Source organism: Protopterus annectens, chromosome 7.part0 (assembly GCF_019279795.1).
Source record: "Protopterus annectens isolate FY-2018-M chromosome 7.part0, PAN1.0, whole genome shotgun sequence".
Taxonomy (NCBI): Eukaryota; Metazoa; Chordata; order Ceratodontiformes; family Protopteridae; genus Protopterus; species Protopterus annectens.
The window spans coordinates 842,017,705-842,043,929 of NC_056739.1; the positions used below are offsets into that span (position 1 = coordinate 842,017,705).

Sequence of the window (26,225 nt, forward strand, 5' to 3'; positions counted from 1 at the left end):
TCAGCTACCTGTAAACTCAGTAGTGCATGTGATAAATGCTTAACACAACAGTACACATGACTAGTTTGACAGGCGTTCTACTCTTGTATCTGGTAAATGTGTGTATGTTTGTAAGTTGAAGTATTTTGATATGTTTCTCACCCACTGCCCTACTTTAACAGTCCTGCTGATGTCATTTCCCATATCAGCACCTTTGGCCAACCCTCACCCCAGTAAGCTCTGTAGTGTGTGTGGTAACTGTGCAACACTATTGTATAAATTACTAGTTTGGTAGGGGTTCTACTCTTACATCTGGCAAATGTGTGTCTGTTTGTAGGACAAAGTATTTTGATAGGTTAAACACCCACTGCACTACTATATCAGTCCTGTTGATGTCATTCCCTTTAAAGGTTCACAAGTGTCTAGTAGGTAATGGACCAGGAGCCTTAACAAGCCTAACACATAGAAGGGCCCTGCCATTGTGCCACCCAATGTTATGTCCCAGTGCCTGTATCAAGTATAGCCACTACAGTGATCCTTGGGTTGAACTGTCTATTACCCATCCACTCATCAAGATTTCTTTGGAACAGGGTCAGCTATGTGCTCTGCCTGATATGTATGGGAAGTGTATTCCAGGATATGTGCAGTCTCTTGGTGAGGGACCTGTCCCACCAGCATGTTGTGGTGATTGTGGTACTGACGTAGAGGTTTCAACAGTCTGTGGTGTGGATGAATTTAATTAGGTGATATGATTCTGCTGAGTCTGTCTGTGTAGGATGTTTGTTTAATGCCTAGGAACCCCTTTCTGAAGTGCTTCTGTGGCTTCCCCAGCTGTAGTAAGTGTCTAGTGAGGTACATGGCAAATGGGCCATAATACTTGGGGAGTGGTCTAATGAGGGAATAGTCGACAGAGATCATTACCGCTGTCTTCCTGGATGCAAAACCCTTGGTAATGCAATGTGCCATACAGAAGGACATCCTGACCACAGTGGCAATGTGATTCTTGAAGTAGAAGTTGCTGTCAACCTGTGACCCAAGAACTCTTATAATTCCTACAGTATTCATTGGGCTCCCACTGATGTGGAACTTATTCTGAAATTAGTGTTTTACCAAAGGGGACGATGATACATTTTGTGGTGTTAAGCTTCTGGCCATGGTTTCCACACCACTCATTGGTCTCAGTGGGGCCTTTCTGTAGGATGTCTGCATCAATTGTGGAGTTCGTGATAGCTTCCAGCTTGCACTTCTCTGTGAACTTGGTCAGCCAGAGTTCCTCTGTGTTGGGATGGACTCCTGTGAAGTAGATGCTGGACAGGACACTATCCAGTACCGATCCCTGTTTGACCCCACTTGTGACTGCTTGCCAGTCTGACTTGGGAGTTTGCCACTGTCACACTGTGTGTTCTGTAAACCAATTTGCAAACCACCCACTGATATAGAGGTTAATGCCTAGTTTGTTGGTTTAACCAATAATCCCTGACTGAGGAATGGTATCAGAAGCATTGCCCAGATTGAGGTAGGCTGCATGTAATGCCTTACTGTCATACATAGCCCTGGGGACTCACTCAAAGACATCAACCAGGTTGACCAGGCATGATCTGCCAATAACAAAGCCAAATTGTGTGGGGTTCAGAGTTAGGAGATCACCCATATCTTGGTCAATCAGGTCCCTGATGATGCGCCCATACCCATACATAGTAGACTTGTCAGGCTAAGGGCCCAATAATCCTCAGGATCTGTAGATGCTACCCATTTATGGAGAGGGATGACTGTGGCAGTGTGCTAGTTTGGAAGGACAAAGCTTGAGGTGAGGCTGTGACTGACCAGAGCACACAGATGTGGTGCCAGGTCTCCTTGTATGCCATGTAGAACACAGCCACAGATATGTTGGGATCCATGGAAGCTGTATCCTTGCCTGTGGACAATGTAGGTCTAACCTGGCCTGCAATAATGCTGGGTGCCTGGTATTCATCTGCCATTGTAATTGTCCCCTTGGGGGGGGAGACAGGGGTAAAGCTGGCATTGACTGTGTTGGCAAGACTGTGGCCAATAGCTGTTGTGTCAGGATAGGAATCAGTATCGTGCAGTAACTCACAGCACTTGAGGTTATTGTTGTGGAGGTTGTTGCTATAACTATCAAAGGCTTTTGTGATAATCGTCAGTGTCTGCTGCAAATCTGCCTTCATAGCTGACTGTAGGTGATTCCATGAGGAATCCCAGGTTGTGTTTGAGGCTAATAAGGGGGTTTGCCAGTCGTGGGACACCATCATTTTCTGAAACAGTATCCTCCTTCTGTTGTACACTTTAGTAATGGCAGGGGACCATCACAATAGCTTCCAGTGTTTTGAGGACAGTGTCTGTGTTCTGTTGGCTAATGCTAGTACCATGCATCCATGTACATGTTTGTGCAGTGCATATGTGTATGATGCAACAGTCATGCAGCTATTTCCCATTGGCATGGATGCAGTGAAGTCATCCACCCCTGTTTTTATGACTGCAATGTCAGCATTGGAGAGGTTTTGCAATGTGGTTACCTTTATGGGAGGTGTGGGTGAGATGTTGAGCTCCATGTTGATTACATCATGTTTGGATCTGACCAGGTAGGGATTGACAACTGTGGTCGAGTAACAGTCCCATATGTAAGTAATCAATACAGGTCAAGGTTGCTGCATCCTCTACTGGGGATCAGTATGAGCTGGTCCAGGCCACTGGAACTGATGAATTCCATGAAGCACTGGGCCAGTGTACTGGTGTTTGACTACTTTCACCAGGTGTTGGAGGGGTAGTTGAAGTCTCCTACTATGTCAGTCTTGCGATGGACCTTCATAGATGCTAGGGAGTTGAAGAATGTGCATTGACAGTCTAGGGACATAGCTGGGGACCGATAGGCTATGGTGTGGATTGCACTATTCTCTAAAGTCAGTTTTGCAGAAAGTACCGCCAATGCATTATGCTGGGATACTAATCTGGAGCTGTGCATATCCATTATGGATATGAAGACAACACCACCTGTTAAGGTATGGCCCATGTTTTGGCACTGACAGCTGTGGAGTGCCTCATAGCCTGTTATTACAGGGCTGCTGTCTGCTGCTGTGAACCACCTCTCCATTACAGCACAAATGTCAATGTCCTCTACTCTGAGGAGTGCTTTGAGTGACTACATCTTGACAGTTAGACGTCTACTGTTGAACAGCATTACCCTCAGATTGCATACATGTCTAGCTGTTATGGTGGTAATTTGATTTGGAACACTGCGTAATAAGGCACTATAGGGGTGGCAAGACACTTACCCTGTACTTGGAAACCCAGGGCTGACAGATTTAGGACATCTCTGGCAAGGCATTGAGGTCTGTCAATCATGTTATCCCAAGCAAAGAGATACTGGATCCACTGAAAATGACACACAACACATAAGCCAATGCTGCAGTCAATTAGCATCTGTTGATAGTACTGCAGCATCATTCTGGGAGATGACAGTATACTGCTCAGGGCTACTGTCACACCTACCTGGACCACATAATCTGAGTGTTCAACCATGTATCTTGTCATGTAGCCCAGGGAGGTGTGTCTCAGGTCATTCACACCCACATAGATGATGACACAGTGATATTTGTAGCTGTTGTGGAGTGGCCTGACTGGGTGTGTCATGTGTTGGATGCTGGCACGTGATAGACAGTTGGCTGTTACCTCCTCCATAAGCAACATAGTGAGTGGGACATCTGTGTGCCGCAGTACTGAGTCACCCATGATCACTGTATTGTGCAAGGTGGTCAGCCTTAGGCACTAAGGTCAAGGGGCACACTGTGTAGGAGACATATGTGTCCTTTGGTATGTGCTATGTTGTGGTGTCTGTGTGGGTGTCTGTCTTGCTGGTCTTGTGCTGTTTGTGTAAATGTTCATTGAGTGCCTCTGTGAAGGTGGGTGTGTGGCTTTTCAAAGTATGTCAGGGCTGTCATAGTGGGTATTGTGATAAGCTATGTGGTCCACATGGTGTGGTGCAGGTGTTGATCTCATCCTCTTGATCAGCTAGTCCAGTCTTTGCTGGAGAGTGCATATTTCCACATTTGGTGATACAGGGGTAACTCTCACTGGTCTGAGTGTTTGGAGTTTAGAGGAGAAGGTTGTCTGTGTCCATGAGGCAGTTGCAACAGTACCTCAGACTAGACAAGTGCACCAGGTTAATGGATGAAAGCACAGAAAACCGCACTTCAATCATGCCAAGAGGGGTGGTCATAAGTAGTAAGTACTGGGGCTAATTCCATGATGAATGAGTACTGTTGATGGCTCCCAGGTGTGATATACTTATTGATACAATAGCCTATTGAAGTGCAAAGCTATAATACTATTTGAAGTGCAAGACACAAAGAACTTGCAAGATGTAGGGTAGAAACTGAAGGCAGACTTCCTGTCACCTGTAATACTTTACCTCAGCTGTGCAGTTCTCAGCACCTTTGGCCAGTTGTAAGTCTAGTAAGCTCGGCAGTTTATGCAGTAACTGCATAACACTATAGTAGACATAACTAGATAGGCAGGAGTTCTCATCCTAATACTGGCAAGTGTGTATGTGAGAAAATCATGTACTGTGTGGGTGATACCATTTTTGACTTGTGTACCACCCTTTACAATTCCCCTCACTCCACTTTAGAAGTCCTGCTGATGTCATTCACCTTAGAAGTACCTTTGGACTACGTGAAATTGTATAAGCTCTATGGTGCATCTGATAACTGTTTAACACTGTAGTAGAAATAATTAGATAGGCAGGAGTTCTCATCCCAATACTGGCATGTGTGTGTGTGTGTGCGTGTGTGTGTGTGTGTGTGTGTGTGTGTGTGTGTGTGTGTGTGTGTGTGTGTGTGTGTGTGTGTGAGAGAGAGAGAGAGAGAAGAGAATCATGTACTGTGTAGGTTATACCATTTTTGACTTGTGTACCACCCTTTTCACTTCCCCTCACTCCAGTTTAGAAGTCCTACTGATGTCATTCATCTTAGAAGTACCTTTGGAGTAGGTGAAATTGTATAAGCTATGTGGCATGTCTGATAACTGCGTAACACTATAGTAGAAATAATTAGTTGGGCAGGAGTTATGATCCCAATATTGGCAACTGTCTGCATGTGTGTGAATTGGACACTGTGTGTCTTATACAATTTTGATTTGTGTTACACCCATTACACTTCCCCCACCCTACTTTACTACTGCTGTTGTCATTCACCTTAGAAGTACCTTTGGGCAAGGTGTAATTGTGTAAGCTGCGTGGCATGTTTGATAACTGTGTAATACCATAATACAGATAACTAGATAGGCAGGAGTCATAATATCAATACTGGCAACTGTTTGTGTGTGTGTGTTTGTGTGAGAATCATGTACTGTGAAGGTTATACCATTTTGAGTTGTGTAACACCATACTCATCCTAATTTAGTAGTCTTGATGATGTCATTCACCTTAGAACTACCTTTGAACAAGGTGAAATTGTATAAGCTGTGTGGTGCATCTAATAACTGTGTAATGTCATAATACAGATAACTAGATAGGCAGGAGTTCTAATCTCAGTAATGGCAACTATTTGTGCGAGAATCATGTACTGTGAAGGTTATACCATTTTGAGTTGTGTAACACCATACTCATCCTAATTTAGTAGCCCTGTTGATGTCATTCACCTTACAAGTACCTTTGGAAGAGATAAAATTGTGTAAGCTTCGTGGTGTGTCTGATTGTGTAACACTATAGTAGACATAAATAGATAGGTAGGAGTCCTAATCTGAATACTGGTGTGTGTGTGTGTGTGTGTGTGTGTGTGTGTGTGTGTGTGTGTGTGTGTGTGTGTGTGTGTGTGTGTGTGTGTCTGTGTGTGTGTGTGTGTGTGTGTGTGTGTGTGTGTGTGTGTGTGTGTGTGTGTGTATGTGTGATATCTTGTGTGGCTGATACCATTTTGATGTGTGTACCATACATGGCAGGTGACCACCTCTTGATGCCATTACTTTATATTGGGTGGTTATGGCATCTGCCTCACATGCAGCATGTGAAACCATTGTACAGTCCATACCAGTCCTCTGTACAGATGTGTCTGGAACATCAAGATGTTTGGAAACTATTAGTGCTCTGTCTGCCTTAACAATGCCCGCGTATGTGATATACTTGCCAAATAGGCCACAGTGAGTGTACTGACACATATGGCAGCGTCAGGTATCATACCTGACTGAAACAGCATACTGATACAACGTCTGCTACCCTCACACTTGTCCAAACTTTTAGGTGCATACATGATTCCAGATGCTTGGTTTTACAAGTGAATTGTTCATGTCATGGGTCACGCTAAAGGTTGGGAAAGCTGTGGACTGACATATTGTAGTCTCAATCAGTATATTTCAGAAACAAATAGCATCTTAACCGGTGTGTGTATACATTTTATATCCACTGTATAACAGCAATGTTTCACACATGTCCCTACCTTAGTCAGTTTGTCCAACACATTTTGATGGTGCCTGTCCAGACGTCTTGCACTGACAAGTTGTGAGGTATGCTACAGGAATGTTACATTCTCTTCAGATATGCCCCTTTGGTGACCACTCTGATGTAATACAATTAATCCCACCACATTTGAACATGCACATAAAGCACTATGGGTATTAGTCATAGTTGTGTGCATGGTAACCTGCATGCTCTCCACATGCCTGGGGTATTGCCAAAGCACAAACAAGAAATTCCATACCCACCAGCTTCAGGCTGCTGTCCCATATGCAGACCAGAGTGACCTAAGTAGTTGTGGGAGAGATGTATTGTCAGCAGGCTCACATGTACCCTTGGAAAAGGATGGATGCAGCATGTCAGCACATGTACAGTACAACACCCAATACAACACATTTTGCTGTCCTTCACCATAAATTTGCACTTCTGTACATTAGAAATCCCCATCCACAACTGCAATATGACCTGGCACAGGCATGTAGATACTGTACAGATACAAGTATGTTTCATACAGTAGTCTACTAATCCCCACTGGGACCTTACCTGCATGCTCCTTGTCCACTGTGTGTGTGCCACTCACCTCCAGCAAGTGAGGCTTTGTACCCTGTTGTTGTACTGTGATGGGTGGCCCAAGCTTGGCAAGGAGCTCCTCATTTGGTGTCAGTGGGGGCTGGATGGCTGGGCTCTCACCTGTGGTTGTGGGGTCCCTGGCCATGGCATCAACCCTTTGCCAGGCATGGTGTATGTGGCTGCTGGCATGATGCCACACCTGCTGATATGTACGTGTGTGCAGGCCCACCTAATTTACCCTGTGGACAGGGTCATCCCACAGGGTGGTCCTCTCCTGCAGATGTTGCTGGCTTCGGCCCAACAGTACTGTGTGGTTCTGTATTATGACTTCCATTATCAGGTTGCATTCCACTGGTGAAAAGGTCTCTCGCCGATGATGTGACATTGCACCTGGAAGACACTAACAGGGAAACACGTCACAGGACCCCATACATTTGGCAACAGTATGTCCAGTACCTGCACATGTACCTTGAATACCAGTAGCCAACACTCACAACCATACCAGTAGCCACCACTCACAACCACAGCATACCCCTGTAATCTATCAGCACAGTATCAGCTAGCATTGCACTTCTGGTCCTGATGGGTCATATTGCCCACAGTGAGGGCAAGTTGTTTGCATAATCCATCATTCCTCATTCAGGTCTGTGTAAATGGATGACATTAGCCATCTTCCATGCGGATGGTGTGTGGATGGTGCTGTGGCTTGGTGTGACTACAGTGTGTAATGGAGCTGGGAGCACATGCCTGAGTTTATGCAGACTGCAGACAGGGATGATATGATGTCCCATGGATACTTACACTTGTTGCCTTTCAGTAGGCAATATGTACCTGCTCACTGGGGATGAGGGGAAGGGTGTGGGTGCAGTATATATCCACCTATAGTGGTCCTGAGTTAGGGGGGATGTTTGCCCTAACCCTATCTTCATCAGGATGCCTATAGCTATGTTGTGTGTGCATGTGATCTGATTGGCCACCATTACAGGTTGGGTTGGTATGCTGCCTCTGAGATTGCAGACATATAGGAAAATGGCCTTGTGATTGTCCCTGGTGGATGTCTCCAATTTGTACTCATAGTTGACCTTACAGTAATCTACCTGTGACCTTATATGCTTGTTTAGACAATGGCTGACTTGATGCCAGGTTGGTTCCTGCCCCAACTTTGCCCTGTACAGCCACTATGGGGACCGAGTCTGTGGTTTGTGTAATGCTGCTGTCCAGCAAAGGGGATTAGTCTACGTTGGTGGAGGCAGGTATGACAAGTAAGGTATTGCTGAGTCCATACAGCCAGGTATGTGTTCAATCAGTTGTTTGTAGTGGACATGGCCACAAAGGCATAACACAGTTGGACACCTCTCCAATTTAGTCATGATATTCATGCTTACTGTACTAACCATGGCTGTGTCAGGGCAATGCAACAACCAGTAGCTGTAGAAATGTCACTGTTTTGGGTGCACAGTAACTAAGATTACACATGTGCACAACATATACAGCTGTTTTAACTGACATTTTGCATCCCATGTCTGTTTTCATGAAGTGGTCACATACACATACTGTCATGTGCATAGCTAATATCTCACATACATGTCTGTTCTATGTCAGTATGGCACACTAAATTCACACTCTTGCTGCCCAGTCATCCCTCTCAACCTGCTACAGTAGGACATCTGTAGGATGCCATGCATACATGGGTGAAATGGGACAAAATCAGTGACAGTGTCTCAATATTGCTTGAGTCATTCAATAGCACAGTAGCCTTTGCACTAACACCCAACCCCTGGAGGATGTCCAACAGTCATATGGCAGGAAGAGGGGGGAAAGGCTTGGGGGGAGGTATTGAGGGTAAGAATTGTTAATGTTAGCAGTATGAGTGGTATAGGGACCAGGCTAGCTGATATGATGGCCAGGGGATGGTTGATATATTGTGTGCATGCAAGAGACCACATAGAAGGGGATCATGGCTGGGTGTATGGTAGGCAGGTCACAATTGTGCTATCAAGGTGTGGACTGGAGGTGGAAGGGGGTAGGGCTTCTGCTGAAGGAACAGTATGCTAAGAATGTTTTTGGAGGATGACATAAGTGTCTGATAGAGTGATGTTTCTGAAGCTGTAAGCCGATGGTGTAATGATGACTGCTGTTCGTGCATATGCCATTCAAGCTGATTGTGCGATTGATGAGAAAGAGAAATGTGACATCAGTTGGATGACGTGGTGATGACTGTACTCAATGGTGACAAACTAGTCATTGCAACAGATGTCAATGGGCATGTTGGTGAAAGGGACACAGGGGATGGGGAATTGATGGATATGTATGGTGTTAAAAGGAATGGAGATGATGAGATGGTAGTGGAGTTTGCAAAAAGGATGGACATGGCTGTGGTGAATACACACTATAACACGAGGGAGGGGTATACGGTGACATACAAGAGTGGAGTAAGATGCACACAGGTGTAATATATCCAATGAAGGATGGCCAGTTTGAAGGTGATTGGAGACTCTAAAGTTGTGACAGGGGAAAGTGTATTTAGGCAGCATAGAATGTTGGTATGTGAGATGATGTTACCGATTCAGATGAGGAGGATTGTGGGGGCGGCACCAAGGATCAAATGGTGTGAATTGGAAAAGTGTGCTTGTGAGGTGGAGTTCAGGGAAGAGTTGAGACAGGCACTGGGTGGCAGTGACAATCTAACAAATATTTGGTTAAGTACAGCAAAGCTGGTAAGGGAGACAGCTAGATGGGTGCTTGGGGTGACGTGGATGGAGGAAGCATTACAAGTATACCTGTTGGTGGACTAAGGAAGTACTAGACAGTATACAAAGACACCTGTTGGTGGACTGAGGAAGTACTAGAAAGTATACAGAGACAGAAGTTGGGGATGAAGGAGTGGGATTGTGATAGAGATGAGGAAAGTAGGCAGGAGTATGAGGAGATGATGTGTATGGCAAAGAGAGAGGTGGCAAAGGCTGTGGATGGGCATATGAAGAGTTCTATGACAGGTTGGACAGTAAGGAGGGATAAAAGGAATTGTACCAATTGGCTAGACAGATGCACTGAGCTAGGAAAGACATGCAGCAGATAAGGATGATAAAGGATAATGAGGTATATGTACTCACAAGTGAGGAGAGTGTGTTGAGCACATGGGCAGTGTACTTTGAGAGGCTGATGAATGAAGAGAATGAGACAGAGAAGGTTGGATGATGTGGGTATGTTGAATCAGGAAGTGCAATGGCTTAACAAGGAGGATGTAAGAATAGCTATGGAGAGGATTAATACTGGCAAGCCTGTTGGTCCACATTACACACCTGTGGAAGCATGGGGTTGTTTAGGGGAAATAGCAGTGGTGTGTTAGCCAGACTGTTTACTGATACCTTGGGAAATGTGAGGTTGCATGAGGAGTGGAGAGAAAGTGCATTGTTATGGTGTTAAGAATGAGGTTGATGTGCAGAGCTGTGGTAACTACAGAGGGATAACATTTACCAGTCACAGCATGAAGTTATGGATAAGAGTAGTGGAAGCTAGGTTACGCAGGGAGGTGAGGAGTACTGGTCAGCAGTATGGTTTCATGCATGGAAAGGGCACCACCGATGTGATGTTTGCTCTGAGACTGTTACTGGTGGAATACAAGGAAGGTCAAGAGTTGCTCTGTGTCTCTCTGGACGTACATAAAGCATATGATAGGGTGCCTAGACAGGTGTTGTGGTATTGTATGATGAAGTTATGAGTGGAAGAGATATATGTAAGAGTGGTACAGGATATGTACAAGGGTGGTGTGACAGCATTGACGTCTGCATTGGGATTGATGGATGTGTTTAAGGTGGAGGTGGAATGACATCAGGGATCAGCTGTGAGCCCTTTCTGATTTGCAATGGTGATGGACAGTTTGACAGACAAGATCATACCGGAGTCCCCATTGATTAAGTTGTTTGCAAATGACATTGTGATTTGACAGTACGGAACAGCTTTTGGAGACCCTGGAGAGGTGGACATATGCTCTAGACAGGAGAGGAATGAAGGCCGGTAGCACTAGGACAGAATATCTGTGTGAGAATTAGAGGGAGGATAGTGGAACATTGAGGATGCATGGGGTACAGTTGGCAAAGGTGGATGTGTTCAAATGTTTGGGATCAACATTTCAGAGTAATGAGGAGAGCAGGTGAAGAAGAGAGTAGAAGAAGAGTGTCAGGAGTGATATGTGACAGACGAGTACCAGTAAGCATTATATGTATGGTCTACAAGAGGGTAGTGAGACAACCTATGTTATATGGGTTGGAGACAGTGACACTGAAAAAAAGGCAGGAGTCAAAGCTGCACATGGCAGAGTTACAGATGTTATGATTTGCACTGGTTGTGACATGGGTGCACAGGTTTAGCAATGTGTATATGACAGGCTCAGGCCATGTTGGACGGATATGAGACAATGTTGGAGTGGCAGCATTACATCAGTTTGGACATGTGCTGAGGAGGGGTGGTGAGCATATTGGGAAAAGGATGGTGAGGATGTAGCTGCCAGGTAAGAGGAAGAGAGGAAGGCCTCAGATAAGGTTTCTGGATGTGGTGAGAGAGGACATGCAAGTGTTTGGTGTGAGAGAGAGAGATTCAGAGGGCAGGTAGAAATCACAACAGATGATCCACTGTGGCAATCCCGAATGGGAAAAGCCAGAGGACAATAAAGGGGGATATTGTAATGTCAGTCTTCACAGCTTTGGCAAGGATTTGACAGACATAACACAACTCTATGGGTAAATGACTACAAATATGAGGCACACATATGGTCAGTGTGCAGAACACTGGACAGTTGAATGGCATGAGCTCAGTATATAACATGCAGTTCAACACACACATTTGCAGCAGTACTTTACTCTGCACATGCTCTTTGTATTTGTCTCATATTTACAAGACAACATGTGTATCATAGTTATATGGACATGTAACATATGGATATGTACAACATGCAAGTAGCTGGCCTAGTCACTACAGACAGAGCCACCTGCTCTGGCCATCACTGCTGTTCAGCAGTACATCAGTACAGCAAGTCTTGTTGAGACATATGCTTTCAAACCCCTATTTTCCATTATTACAGACCACACACTGAATTCAATTACGTGCTTACGTGTTTCACATACCTTTTTCTTTTTTCTGGAATTTTCACTGATATATCCTGTTTTTTATTTCTCACACTACTTCAGGCTTGCACTGATGGACTGTCTATGACAGAGGTGGTTTGAATAGATGACAGCTTGTCTTTTATAGGTAATGCTCATGCCCATGTGATGGCCTGAGCACCAATTGGTGTTCCCCAGTTGCTGATTGCCTGCAGAGCAGTTGTGTAGTTATTCCAATAGCCAATGTCATGGCAACACACTCCTATAATTGAGTACTCCATGTGGGCGTTGGCCCTTTCCCTTACCTGTGAGGACGACATCCTGGAGGTGTGTGAGCTAATACCTCTTAGAACAAGACCTCTGGAGACAAGCCAACTAAATGATGAAGATTCAAGAATTAGAGCAGAATGTGAGTATTGCTGTTATATGTTTTGATTAATGCTTGTTTAACAGGGTTTGTCTGAATATGCTACTTCTGCATGGGTTTCAGTCTGACAAAGTTATGTGTCTGCAAAGCTCTCAACTGTAGGGCTATCCACATAATGGCCAGAGGTTTGCCTGTTATGTTTGGTCTGTTTCCCAGACAGGAGTTGTCCTTGGCAAATCAGTAGCATACTCTGGTGATTGCAATCAGTAAATGCTAACATCCATTTGTATTTCAGACTTTATAACCCTCAGAAATGATATGTTACAACAAACCTTGTAACACCAGCAATTGTCTCAGGGTACAACAGCAATATTTCAAGTATGGCCATGTTTTTGGGTCTCTGTCCCAAATTATGTCAGGCTTTGTACAGATGCCATACAGTAGGAGGTTGATAGTCAGGGTCTACCATTACTTTGTTCTGTCATTCTTGCTGAGGGGAAAGGGTAGACAACACATGGGACCCTGTACATTCAAGAGGTTGGTGTATGGACAATGCTCTTAGAAGCCCTTCTAACGTATTTTATGTGGTGGAGTGAAACAAGTGTTTTAAAACTAGGCTGTTAGAACATGTGAGACATATTACTGATGAGAAAGAAGACAGTTCTATGGCTGTACATTTTAGTAATTCTCACCATGGGGGTAGTAGTCATAAAAGAACATTTATGTACAGAATCGGTTTACATTCTTAAATGTGATACATTATCCCCTAGGGGGTTAAATGAGTTGTGTAATTGGAGGCTGTGTATATACATGTAAATAAGTGTAGTAGGTTACAAGGTACTGCTTTGGAAAAAAATCTGTTTCTCAGTTTGATCAAACAGTCATAAAAGAACAACTGTTATATACAGAATCAATTTATGTTTTTAGATGCAATACTTTATCCCCTAGGGGCTGAATGAGGATTGTAATTGGAGGCTGTGTATTTAAATGTACTTAAGTGTTAATTGCATCTTCTAATTAAGGCAAGCATTTCTTGTAATGTGTTACTCCTTGAAGGCTTTGGCAAAGACATCAGAGTAAAATGAACTTGTGTGAATTACTGGCGGTTTGTATTTTTGTTTGCTATCTTCTCTCATTATATTATATGTCTGGCTATTGTGTATGGCATCTCATGAGTTTGTAGCAGCATACTGTTCACTTATTATTTGGACTGGGGGGTTATATGTGAGTGTTATGGGTCCTTTTGTATCCAACTGTGTATGCTGCTCCAGGCATTTAGAGACATGTATGCATATATATATATATATATATATATATATATATATAAATGCTCTGAAATTAAATGACTTGGTTTAGGCCATAAATATTTTATCTCACGGGTCTGAATGTAGCCAAAGACAAAATGTTTGGGCTGGGGTCCTCATCTTATTGTTTTTAGTGGTGAAATAACTGCTACCCTCAGCTGCCAGAGAATGGCTGGTTAGTCTCTGCAGAAGGATGAAAGCATTGGAATTGTTTTACAGTCTCCAGATGCTGGAATAAGTCTTAACAGGGTTCTGGCTGTCTATTGTGACACATCTGTGCTAGATCCTGGCTCAGGTTCCAGTGAGGAGGTTATTGTAGAAACCACAGAATCAGGTGACCAGATGTGATGTCCTCCTGTAGCCAGCACTGAAGTTGTATTTTAGATATTAGTGAGAGATGTGATAGTGACACTCAGCACTGTGCTATTGGAACTGACACAAGATACCCATCCAGTTCATCATGCCTTGGTTTTACAAGTAAGTAGGGAACAGTAGTTCTTAACTCAGTTAGGAAAATGTAGTGAGACTAGTTAAATGTTGTTTTTCTGTGTTTGTCTGAATCTTACCATCTGTGGGTTTTTTTTATAATTCATATGAATTGAAACTCAGGTCCAAAAGTCGCGGTGGTACAGCGGTAGCGTTGTTGCCTCACAGCAAGAGGTTCTCCTGTTCGATTCTTGGCTGGAGTGCCTTCTGTGTGGAGTCTGCATGTCCTCCCCACGGTCAAGTGGCCTCCAAAAGACATCCGTGAATAGGAGTGCCTTTGCTGAAGGTTGGGCGTTGAGCTGGCAACTCGGCACCATAAAAATCGACTGCCAATCATTAGCAGACTACAGTTCTGCTATGGCAACCCCTAACCGGGAAAAGCTGAAAAGACAAACATATATATGTGTATATATATATATATATATATATATATATATATATATATATATATATATATATATATACACACACACATCAGTATTTCTTGGTAATATATCTATATATTGTTACACATATATATGTATCTCCACACATATCTATCTATCCCTCTATATATGTAAATTTATTTTTCACGTATATATTTGTAAATAATCATTCCTCATTGCACAGTGTGCCTTTCCTATTGTAAACTGACTGTACTGCATGGTATGTTGTAAAAAACATCCAGACATCTCACAGCTAAGATGGCCTAGTAGTAAATTGCTGTGACTACAGTGTATAGCATCCTGGGCTCAAGACTGAGCATGGCTGATTATTTTGTTGCTGGCTGGAGTCTGGGCTGCTGGATACAGAGTGATTAAGGCAATTTTAAGCAGTTGTTAGTGGGTTTGCGTGGTGCTAAGCAGGACTAAGACATGGTTAAACCAATAGGCGGTTAAACTGTATAGGCTTTGCTTTGCTTACTGATGCTTACCAGTGCGCAAATATGCTTAGCAGAGCTAACTACTGGTTATCATTCACATTTAAGCAATGTGTAAACCTGCTAAGCATAGCTCTGCCCTGGTAACCATTGCTCACATTCCAATCTCATAAAATAGCAGAGTAATGACATCATGTTATAAGTTTATTTAATTTCCTGTACATAACATGCTTTTATGTGCTCTCATTACAGTAGCAAGGCTTTGACTATACTGCACAGGACACTTGGGTATACATGGGTAGTATCACATGTTGTTTTATTTATTTCTTATACATGGGTAGTATCACATGTTACATGCACTCACACGTGCATGTTACACCAGCTACAGTACATTGGTTGATGAATATGACTCCACACGTATTGTATTATGCCATTAGTACTGTTAACACTGCTTTTCCATGTAAACTTAGATTGCCTATTGTAGTACTACAGCCATGCACCTCTGCATGCAGAGCTGGGACTCTGAGTACTACGCTATCTTGTTCTTGGTGTTTCAGCTGTGTGTCTTTATGTATCTCCTATTGGATATTAATATGATAGTATTATATAAACTGTAGAGTACTATGTTTTTTGCCCATGTCATTGAGGACTGCTGTCATGTAGTAATGGCATACATTTCACTTTCAGACTTCTATGATTCAGGACATTCATCCTAATGCATAACATGTTTGCTGTCCACTTCCTGTCTGTCCTCTGTGCAGATGTGCAGATGTTAAGTATTGCTAAGGCCATACAACTATGTAGGTGCCCACATAGTTTTGTGCTGTGGGTCTGGGCACTGCTGGTAGCTCCAACAAATGGGGCATTCTTCATGTGGGCCTTGGCCCTATTACTTGCCTGTGTGAGAGAGACATTACAGAGGTGGTGGGCTACAGATTCACAGACAATAGGTGGGAATACTTCACAGGACAGGACATCTAGAGACAGCACAACAACATGAGGGACATATCTCCAGAATTGTGAACAGATTCTGTGTCATCATCAGTGCTGTTATACACATGGTGGGTTAATAGGTTGACAGGGGTTGTGTGGACATGCATTTAGTGAATGACTTCACATCTGACACTGATATGTCTCTGACATCCTTCTCCACTGGCATGCTGTCCACAGGCTGGCCAGATGTTTGCCTGTATTATGTTTTGTTTGTTCCCCAGACAGTTGTCCTTGGAAAATCAATCAGGGGCTCTGGGGAATGCAGTCAGTAAATACTAAACTCCATTGGTATTACTGCCTTCATATTCCTCATAAAGGATATGTTACAACACACCCAGTAACATCAGCAACTGCCTAAATTTCTGACACCAATATGTCCAATCTATGACTGTGTTTGTGCCTCTGTCCCCAAATGATGTCAGGCTTTGTCCAGATGTCATGCACTATGAGGCTCAGATGTATTTAGTAGCATTATTTCTTGCTTGCATTCCTCATACGATCCCAGTGTTGTAGTAGACCCACAGACATATTACAGGGAAGAGGCCATAGATATCAGTCCTGAGCCTGTACATTCTGAGGTGAAGTGTACATTTGAGAGGTTTGTGCATGACTGGCCATTGTTGACAGACTGTTGGGATTGTGTTCACATGTCATGTGTACATGTTATTTCGGCTGTGTATGGAGTGGGGGTAGATGTAAGTGTTATGGCTCCTTTTTTATCTGACTGTGCATGCTGCTCCAGTGTCTGCTAGTCTATTGGCTGTATGCGTTTGTAGCAGCAGACTGAGGCGTGTCCTGTATCATGGTCAGGATTCAGACTACACTGAGAATTGGACCACTATATGTAGGGATAGTGTGTGACTGGAAAACTATTATGTATTTCTTTACACAGTCCGTATACTCTACTGTTCACCTGACCTATCGGTATGTTACTGTGACTGTGGAGGAATTGGTTGTGGGTATACACTTTCACACTGGTGTCTGATTCTTGGTGCCTGACATCCTAAAGGGGGACGACAACACATTCATTGACATTGAGCTTAAGGCCATGGCTCTTGACTCCAGTCATTAGTCTCACTGAGGCCTTTCTGTAGGATGTCAATATCATTTAGGTAGTTAATAGCTCCCAGCTTGCAGTCATCTGCAAACATTGTCAGCCAGAGTCCCTTCATGTTGGCATGGACTTCAGAAAAGTTGGTACCAAACAGGAGAGGTCCCAGGACCAAACCCTGTGAAACTCCACACATGACTGGTCAGCAGTCTGACTTGGGCTCAGCTACTTTCACACTGTGGGTTCTATCTGTGAGACAGTTTGCAACCCACCTACTGTTATAGTAGTTGATGTGTAGCTTAATGAGTTTATCCATGAACCCTGAGTGGGGAATGTTATCAAAGGGGTTGGCCAGATTGAGGTAGGCTGTATGAACAACCTTGCCTTCATCCACAGCTCTGGTGACTGACTCAAATAAGTCGACCAGGTTGATTGAACAGGCATGATCTACCCTTCACAAAAGCAAACTGTGTGGGATCATGTGTCTAGAGACTCCCATATTCCTGTTTCTTAGGTCCATGATGATGTGGTCCATAGCTCTGCATGACAGCCTTGTCAGGCTAATGGGACAATACTTCTCAGGGTCTGCAGCCACTCCTCCTCAGTGGAGAGGGATAACTGTAGCAGTGCACCAGTCAGTAGGGACAAAGCCTGAGGTGATGATGTGACTAAACAGGGCACACAGGCGAGGTGCCAGTTCACTCTGTAGTTCGTGCAGAAGACAGCCGGGGATATTGCCAAGTCCAATAGAAGCTATATTCTTGGTCTTGGACAGTGGTGTGTTATCCAAAGCAGCAGTACTACTGGGTGCCTGGCAGTGTACTAGTATTGTGATTGGTCCTTTGGGGGTGAGGAGAAGGGTAAAGTTGCCACTGAATCTGTGTGCCAGTATATTGGCAATATCTGCTGGCTCAGTACAGGAGGTACCATTGTGCGGTAGCTCACAGCACATGTTGGTATTGCTGTGGAGATTCTTTACATAACTATAGAAGGCCTTGTGGATGTCTTTACTGTGTTTGCTGCAATTCTGTTTTCACAGCTAGCTTTAGAGTATTTGATGAGGAATCTCATCTTTTTGTTGAGGCCGAGAAGGTTTTTTTTCCAGTCTTGGGACTTCAACTTATTCCATATCAGTTTCCTCCTTCTGTTGTGAAGTTGTTTGAGCAGGGGACCACCAGATTGGCTTCCCTTTTCTGGAGTGGAGTGTTTTGTTTCTATTGGGTATGGTGGAATCCATGCATTTGTGTATGTGTTCGTACTGCATTGGTGTGTGTTTGGAGCTCATGCAACTAGTCTCCATTTGCAAGGGTGCCATTAGGTTAGCCGCCTCTGATCTTTGGAGGCCAAAGTTGGCTTTGGACAGGCTTTTCATGGTGGTTACCTTTGCAGGGGGGGGGGTGGGAGCAATGTGGATTTCTAAGGTGATGACATTGGCAGAGTTGACTATTGGTGTACACCAACAGTCACACATGTTAGTACTGACTACGTCATTGATGTTGCTACTTGTAGTGGGTGTAGAAATAAGCTGGTCCAGGCCATTGGAATGGATGCATTCCAGGCAACATTGAGCAAATGCATTGATACATGGGTAGCTTTCACAGTTAATGGAGGGGTAGTTGAGGTCAACCAGTTTGATAGTGTTAGGTTGGACAGTAATATTTTCCAGGGCACTTAGGAATGTGGGGTTTGATTCTTGGGTCATGGTTGGGAACCTGTAGCAGGCTACAACTTGAACTGCCGTCTTACCCTATGTTAGTTACACCTGCAGTATCTGTGATGCATTATGTTGGGCTACCAGTGTGGACGTGTGCGCATCCTTTGTGAATAAGGAGTGCTTCGAGTGACTGCCTTTTGAGATTTAGACTTCTAGTGTTGAGCACCATTACCCTCAGATGGCATTTGTTTGTAGCTGTTATGTATTTAGGTATATATATATATATATATATATATATATATATATATATATATATATTTATATATGTGTGCCTGTATTTACTTTTCTATATACAAGTTTATGTATATATGTATATATCTTACATGTATATCTCTATAGATATATTTTGTGTCTATATTTGTCCACATATATGCATCACCATACATAAATACATGCATATATAGAAAACCTGACTGATTCTACTGAATCTTTTCCCTACTGTTGAATGACTCTACTGACTGATATGTTTGGAAAAGCATCAGTGCTTTGTACAGCTTACAGGGTGTAGTGGTACATTGCTCTGGCTATGCTGTACAGGGCCTTGGGTTCAAGACTTGGCAGAACAGTTGCTCCTGGAGACAGAGGCATAAGGGCAATATTTCAACAATGTCACTATTTTGGGACCCTTGACCCCAATTTTGACATCTTTTGGACAGATTTGTTACAGTAAGAGGTTTGGGGTATGGATCTGATGTGCAACTCCAATACATATATATATATATATATATATATATATATATATATATATATATATATATATATATGGATGTATCATATATATGTCTATATTTATATATATGTATATATATATATATATATATATATATATATATATATATATATATATATATATATATATATTTATTTATGTACATAGATATATGTATCTATTGACTTACTTTTCTATCTATACATGCATATCTATACGTATATATTTCATATGTATATCTCTACATACTCTACATATATTATGTATTTATTTGTGCATATGTATATACATCCCCATATACATACACACACACACACACACACATATATATATATGTATATATATATATATATATATATATATATATATATACACACACACACACACACACACACACACACACACACACACACACACACAAAACTTGAATGACTCTACTGAATGATATGTTTGATAAACATCATGTATATATATACAGGTCAGATGGCTTAGTGATAGATCACTGTGGCTATTGTGTACAGTGTCCTGTGTTCAAGAATTGCAGTGGCTGATTATTTTGTTGCTGAGCAGAACAAGGGCTGTTGGACATACAGTGATTAAGCCACTTTTAAGCAGTTGTACACTAATTCTTGCTAAGCATACATATTTCAGACATGCTTACTCCAGCTAAGCACAGCTGAGCTCAGTTTAGCATTGCTCAGCTATTAGTTTATGGACTATCATTAGTATTATTACTTATTATGATTATTATTATCATTATTATTATTATTATTATTATTATTATTTTATGTACTTTCATTACATTGCATTCTTTTGTGGCTATACTGTCTGGGACACTTGTGTTTATGTGGGGATTTCACATCTGTACTAAACTGACACCTTACATTTGGACCTGCTACACTACCTTGGCCAACAAATGTGTAATATTCACTACCTATTTATAAAAAAAATATTTTAGCCATGTTTCACATATGAAAATAAATAGACTGCTTTGGGCCTCGAACCATGACTGACTGCATATTAAGCAAATGCTCTAACCACTATGCTATTCCACTTTCACTGTTTTGGTTGATTTAACTCCTTTAGATATTTAAACTCTGCTATGCATAGATGTGTGATGCGCACACCCGCTCAGCTACTCAAACTTTATTGGGAACAGAAAAAAAATATTTAACTTTCTGTTCTATTTTTTTTTTTATTATTTTAGGGCTATGCAGGTTGCTTTCTGCCTGTTAGGGCATCAGGACAAAGCCTGACATGATGGGGGGAGAAATAGGGACAGATTTTAAACATTGCTATGGCCAACTTAGAAAGTTGATAGGATAAAATGCTTTGCACTGCCATGACTTTTCTGAAGGGTACAATGTCTGAAACTGCATTGTCTGTCATTATTTTGCAATTTCACTCTTTAATGAATTTTCACTATTTTTCCAGCCAACCATCTCATATGTGGAGTGGAGCACACTTATGAGACTAACATCTGGCATTCTGCGAATATCTGTACGGTTGAGGGGTATGTGTGTGCACTTGCACACATTTCCTGCTTTTGCAGCATGCAGAAGTGACATATGGCTTTAGCAATACAGGGGGTGTGTCTCAGAAGCTGTGACATACCCCCTGTATTTTTTCCTCTTGCCATTTTCATTTTCAGTGTCCGCGGACACTGGCGATGTTATCTTTTACATGTCAATGTCCGTGGACACTGAATACTGGCATAATATTAGAGCTAAGCTCTAATATTATGCCAGCACAGCTCAGAAAGTGCTGTGCAGTACTTTCTGAGTGCAGGGGGCATGTTTAGTGTCCCTGCACTGCTCTGACCACCCCCCTGTGCTCGTACATGGATCGTGTCTGTGTAGAGAGTACAGCAGCATGCCTTCATGAATATTCACGGCACGCTGCTGCTCTACACGGACGCAGAACACTCTGTCCAAGAGTAGCTTATTCTTGCACAGAGTGTTCATGAATCCTGGCATTAGTATATTAATACAGTTTAGTATAAATGGAAGTTGCTGCTGAAAAATAAGTGCTAAAGTTGGACAAATCCGGCACAGTTTCTGAGCACAATATTTCAAACTGGTTCTCTTTTCCAAAATTTTCAAAGAGAGTGTAGAAAAGTAATCGCTTTATTTTTGTGCACAAAACATTTATTTTCTGTTATTTCAGTAACTGTAACCTTGGAAGTGGTTTATATTAATTTGCATGTTATGTGTGATTTTGTGTGTGTGCATGTGTGTGGGAGAGACCACCCATGCATAAAATACTAATTTTGAAGAAATGTGACTTTCTGATCTACTTGCAGCTTTATGCATTTGACACAAAAATCTTTTAACAGATACACTATACCCATTACTATGGGCTAGTTTGTTAAGCAATATCTATCTATAGTCCATTATCAAGGCATTACAGTTGAACTGTAATAATTTTTATAAGGATATTTTTTTCTTGTGGTTTAGTGTATCAGTGCATGAATCTCATCCGTAACCTGTAAACATTATTCTGCTAACAGGGGTATTCCACTAGGGGGCAGGGCTAAAATAGTTAATGTATAATTTGCAAAACAGCATGTCAATATCACAACAGCTTGCTGTTCAGTAAAAGCTGTCTACTGAGTGATCTGGGCAACCCATCCTGTCACATAAAGAAAAACAAGTCTGTAGTGCTTAGCTGCAGCTAGGGCTCAATGTTGAATAACACAATACTAGGTGAACACCCCTTATTTTCTATGCAAGCATTGTATGGTAAAAAGCATGTAATATTTGTTGTACCTGCTACATGCAATCAGCATGTTTTAGGAGTTTTTATTTTTTTTTAAATGAGAGAGTTTTCCAGCTGTATGCCAAATTTCTCAGTAGCTTTTGTCCCAAGTCTGACAAATCCGGCTGTAAGGGCAGTGGCACCCTGAGAGAGGGAGGACTTTTTTAATTGAGAAAGTGATTTAGCATATCTCTCCATATGCCTCAAAATATTCAAGAAGAGTCAAGCTGGAGCTTGTATTCTGAACCATTGGCTGTGAGACAGCATTAGCACTGGAGCTTGACAACAGCCATTGCTGAGGTCCAAGTCTCATTTTGTGAATCCATCCCTCTACCTCAGCTAAGATTTCAATGGCAGAAAAAGCGTAACATCACACTGATTTTCTGCTTCTCTGTTCACTGCTGTTTTAAATGACAGGATTCTGAAAGATATTAGACTTTTTTTAATGAAGTCTTGATTCTTTGCAACAATTTTGCCGTCACAACTTCTACAGATTTCTCACACCATAGTTCCTCCACATTTTCTCTAAAGTCACACTTCCTCATTTTTCTTGAGTTTTTTTCCAATTTAGTCTTCAAGCATGATCCATTAAATAACAAGAACTCTGAGAAAAGCCAATGAACTTGCAAAAAGTAGAGTTTCTAAAATATTTGATTATTTAGGTAGTCAGAATAAAAACTTACAAACCTAAAAAAAATCAAAAGCACATATCCAAGTTTGTGCCACAACTACTGCATGATAATGTTTATATCTCTTATAGACTGTGCATTATATGTTAAATGGTCTATCATGTATCTGTATCAGATTAGTATATTAAAGTGCTATAATACAGGTATTTTTGTTTAATTTATGTAGTTTCACTCTTGTGGATATTTTCTCTCAGGCTGTTGCTAAAAATGAGCCTTGCCCATTTGGACCTTTCTGGCCAACGGATGAAATAATACTTAACTGAAATAAATATGAGCTTGGTCACTGAGAATTACAAATAATTCTACTGTTACTGATGGTTTTCTTAAGAACATTCACAGTAAAGAGAATCAGTAAGATTCAGTAAATTGAAACTGTGGAATCTTACGTTTGCGAAGTGTTTTGATGGAGACCATGTCGGTTCCACATTGTAATATTGCTGCAGATCGAAATTTTTCTTTGAGTTGACACTGTGAATCAGAGCTGTCCTGTCACTTTCATTGATTGTCACCTTGATATCTGTAACTGTGGAAAATAATAGTAAAAGGAATGAACACCCTTAATCTTACCTCAAAGAAATTCCTCTTAACTTCTTACAATGTCTGTCAAAGTAGCTACAACAACATCCTGAATCCTGGTAACACAAGCAAGGCAATAGTAACACAATGCATGGTCACAGCATTTGGTAGGACAACAATTAGCCTTTGCTGGCTAATAAACTTAGCATCAACACCTTCATGAAGAAAACCAGGTCCTGTCTCATGCCTAAAGCTAGATGCCAGGTGTTTCAGACACATCTGAGTCCGACAAGTCAGTCTGAACAAAAAAATATAAAGTAAGCCTAGCTGGCAGTAATAATTTAATTATGTAATAGTATAAGAAAACTTCTACCTTGTCAGCATTACTCCTGAAAAACAAAGTATTAGATAAAGCTGGATAGAAGGCATAGCAAGTTGCTAGGTGTTTACATGAATTAATGTCAAATAATCACCATACAGATACTTCTGAACATTATGTTCTTCTTTCAACTTTTCCCGGTTAGGGGTCGCCACAGCAGAACTCCAGTCTGCTAATGATTGGCAGTAGATTTTTACAGTGCCGAGGTGCCAGCTTAACACCCAACCTTCAACGAAGGCATGCCCATTCACGCATGTCTTTTGAACGCCACTCGACCGTGGGGAGGACATGCAGGCTCCATACAGAAAGCGCTCCAGATGAGAATTGAATGGGAGAACCTCTTGCTGTAAGGTGACAATGCTACCACTGCACCACCGCGGCATATATGAAGCTTACAAATACAATCAAAAATATGGTCTCCTTACATCTAATGTGTAAACTGGATGTGGTATCTTTTGGTTGAGCTAAAGTCCCTGATGTCATACTCCTTGATCCATGTTTTCCATAGGAAATCACTACCTGCATGCAGTTTCTCAGTCAGTTCTGGTAATGACTGATCTGTGTTTGGAAGTTCTCCTTCCTTTAAATTTTTCATCAACTTGAGTTCCTGCCAAGATGAATGTAACTGACTGGGATTTCATTGAGTTGGACAAAGAAACTCCTAGGGAATGAGTCAAAAATATTAAACCTAACAAAATGGCAAAATAAATAAATAAATAAATAAATAAACTCTTTGTGGCACTAAATACACTAACTCCAAAGTCACAGGTATGAGAATATTCTCTTTCTTCCAAAGTTCATGGACCTTAGATATTTTTCCAGACATAACTATGTGATCTCTATTTGCAACAAACTTTTCTGTAGCAAGCAGATAATAATTTGTACAGCTTGGCTGATTGCCATACCCCAAGCCCTCAACTTGCTGACACTGGAAATGTGGGCAGATGGTCTTAAAAAGTAGTTGCATCCTGCCAAACACCTAGGCACCTAATTAGCATACACTTTGCATACCAAAATAATATACCCCTTCTCACTTCAAAAGGACTGTGGGATATAACACACACTGAAAGACAGGTTTAAAAAAATGAATGCAAAAAATGATGCAAAAGCAAACAGTACGAGTAAAAAAGACTAAAGGAGTAAGCAATACAAAGGGACTTTTTAACCATACAGCAAAGTGCAGTTGTGTGTGTGCGTGTGTGTGTGTGTGTGTGTGTGTGCGTGTGTGTGTGTGTGTGTGTGTGTGCGTGTGTGTGTGTGTCTATATATATATATATATATATATATATATATATATATATATATAACCAAACAAAATAAGTCCGGAACTCAGGAGTGTGCTGTAATAAAATATCAAAAATCCAACAAATAGCACAGTTAACAAAGCCAGGGCCAGCCTAGTCCCAGTATGCCTTCAGCATATGTATCAAATGCTGAACAAAAGCATAGATGAAAAAATTCAGCATAGTTTAAATGCAAATGCTGAAAACAATTCCAATGACTCAGTTTAACAGCTTGCCAGCATTTCAGTAGATGTGCATAAAGAACATGCTCCAAGATGAATAGCTAAAAGTATAGACACATTTATTCAGCTTGCAGAAATAGAAACAATAAAACTGTAGAGGGATAAGCGCTTTCGGGTTACTCCAAACAACCCTTCTTCAGATCCATATAACTTGTGTCTCTCAAGTATCTAATTTTTAAAATACTTTCAACCAATGAACAGCTAGCTTCAATTTGACATGTCATAGATGTCTCTTCAATCTCCGCCATTTCAGGGCGGGTTTCATAGGGAAAGCTGTATTGAGCCCAGGTTTTTGATGCGCTCTCAGTTTCCCTAACCAAAGCATTTCTTCTTGTTCAAGTCTATTATTCACATCACCCCCTCTCTTTGAAATATATATGATATGTAAAGCTCTAAATACAAAACTATGTCCTTCATTATCTCTAATATGCTTGGCCAAGGGATTTTTATAGTCTTTAAGTCTTATATCACTAATGTGTTTGGACAGTCTCTCTTTCATCTGTCGTATCATTTTTCCGATATAGAAATTGTCACATGCTAGGCAAGTGGCTAGGTATATGACATTCTTTGTAGTGCAATCTGCATAAAAATTACTAACATATCTCTTTTTAGTAACTGGATGCTCGAAATAGCCATCCGTACATATATATCTGCACATGGTGCACCTTCTACATGGAAAAGTTCCTTTTCTCCTTGAGATAGTGTGTGATTCCATTTCATTATCTTTACATAGTATTTGCTTTAAGTTCTTTGCATTTCTGA

At 41.7% G+C, this 26,225-nt stretch overlaps 1 protein-coding gene across 1 annotated transcript in view; it reads right to left on the reverse strand.

Annotated features, from left to right (window-relative positions):
* The window catches only part of IL17RC (interleukin 17 receptor C), a 564,676-nt gene that overhangs the window by 259,826 nt on the left and 278,625 nt on the right, over positions 1-26,225 (reverse strand). Inside the window, exon 8 of the mRNA XM_044077385.1 lies at positions 23,430-23,566. Coding sequence (XP_043933320.1) covers positions 23,430-23,566 — 137 coding nt within the window. The remainder of the gene's footprint in view (positions 1-23,429; positions 23,567-26,225) is intronic.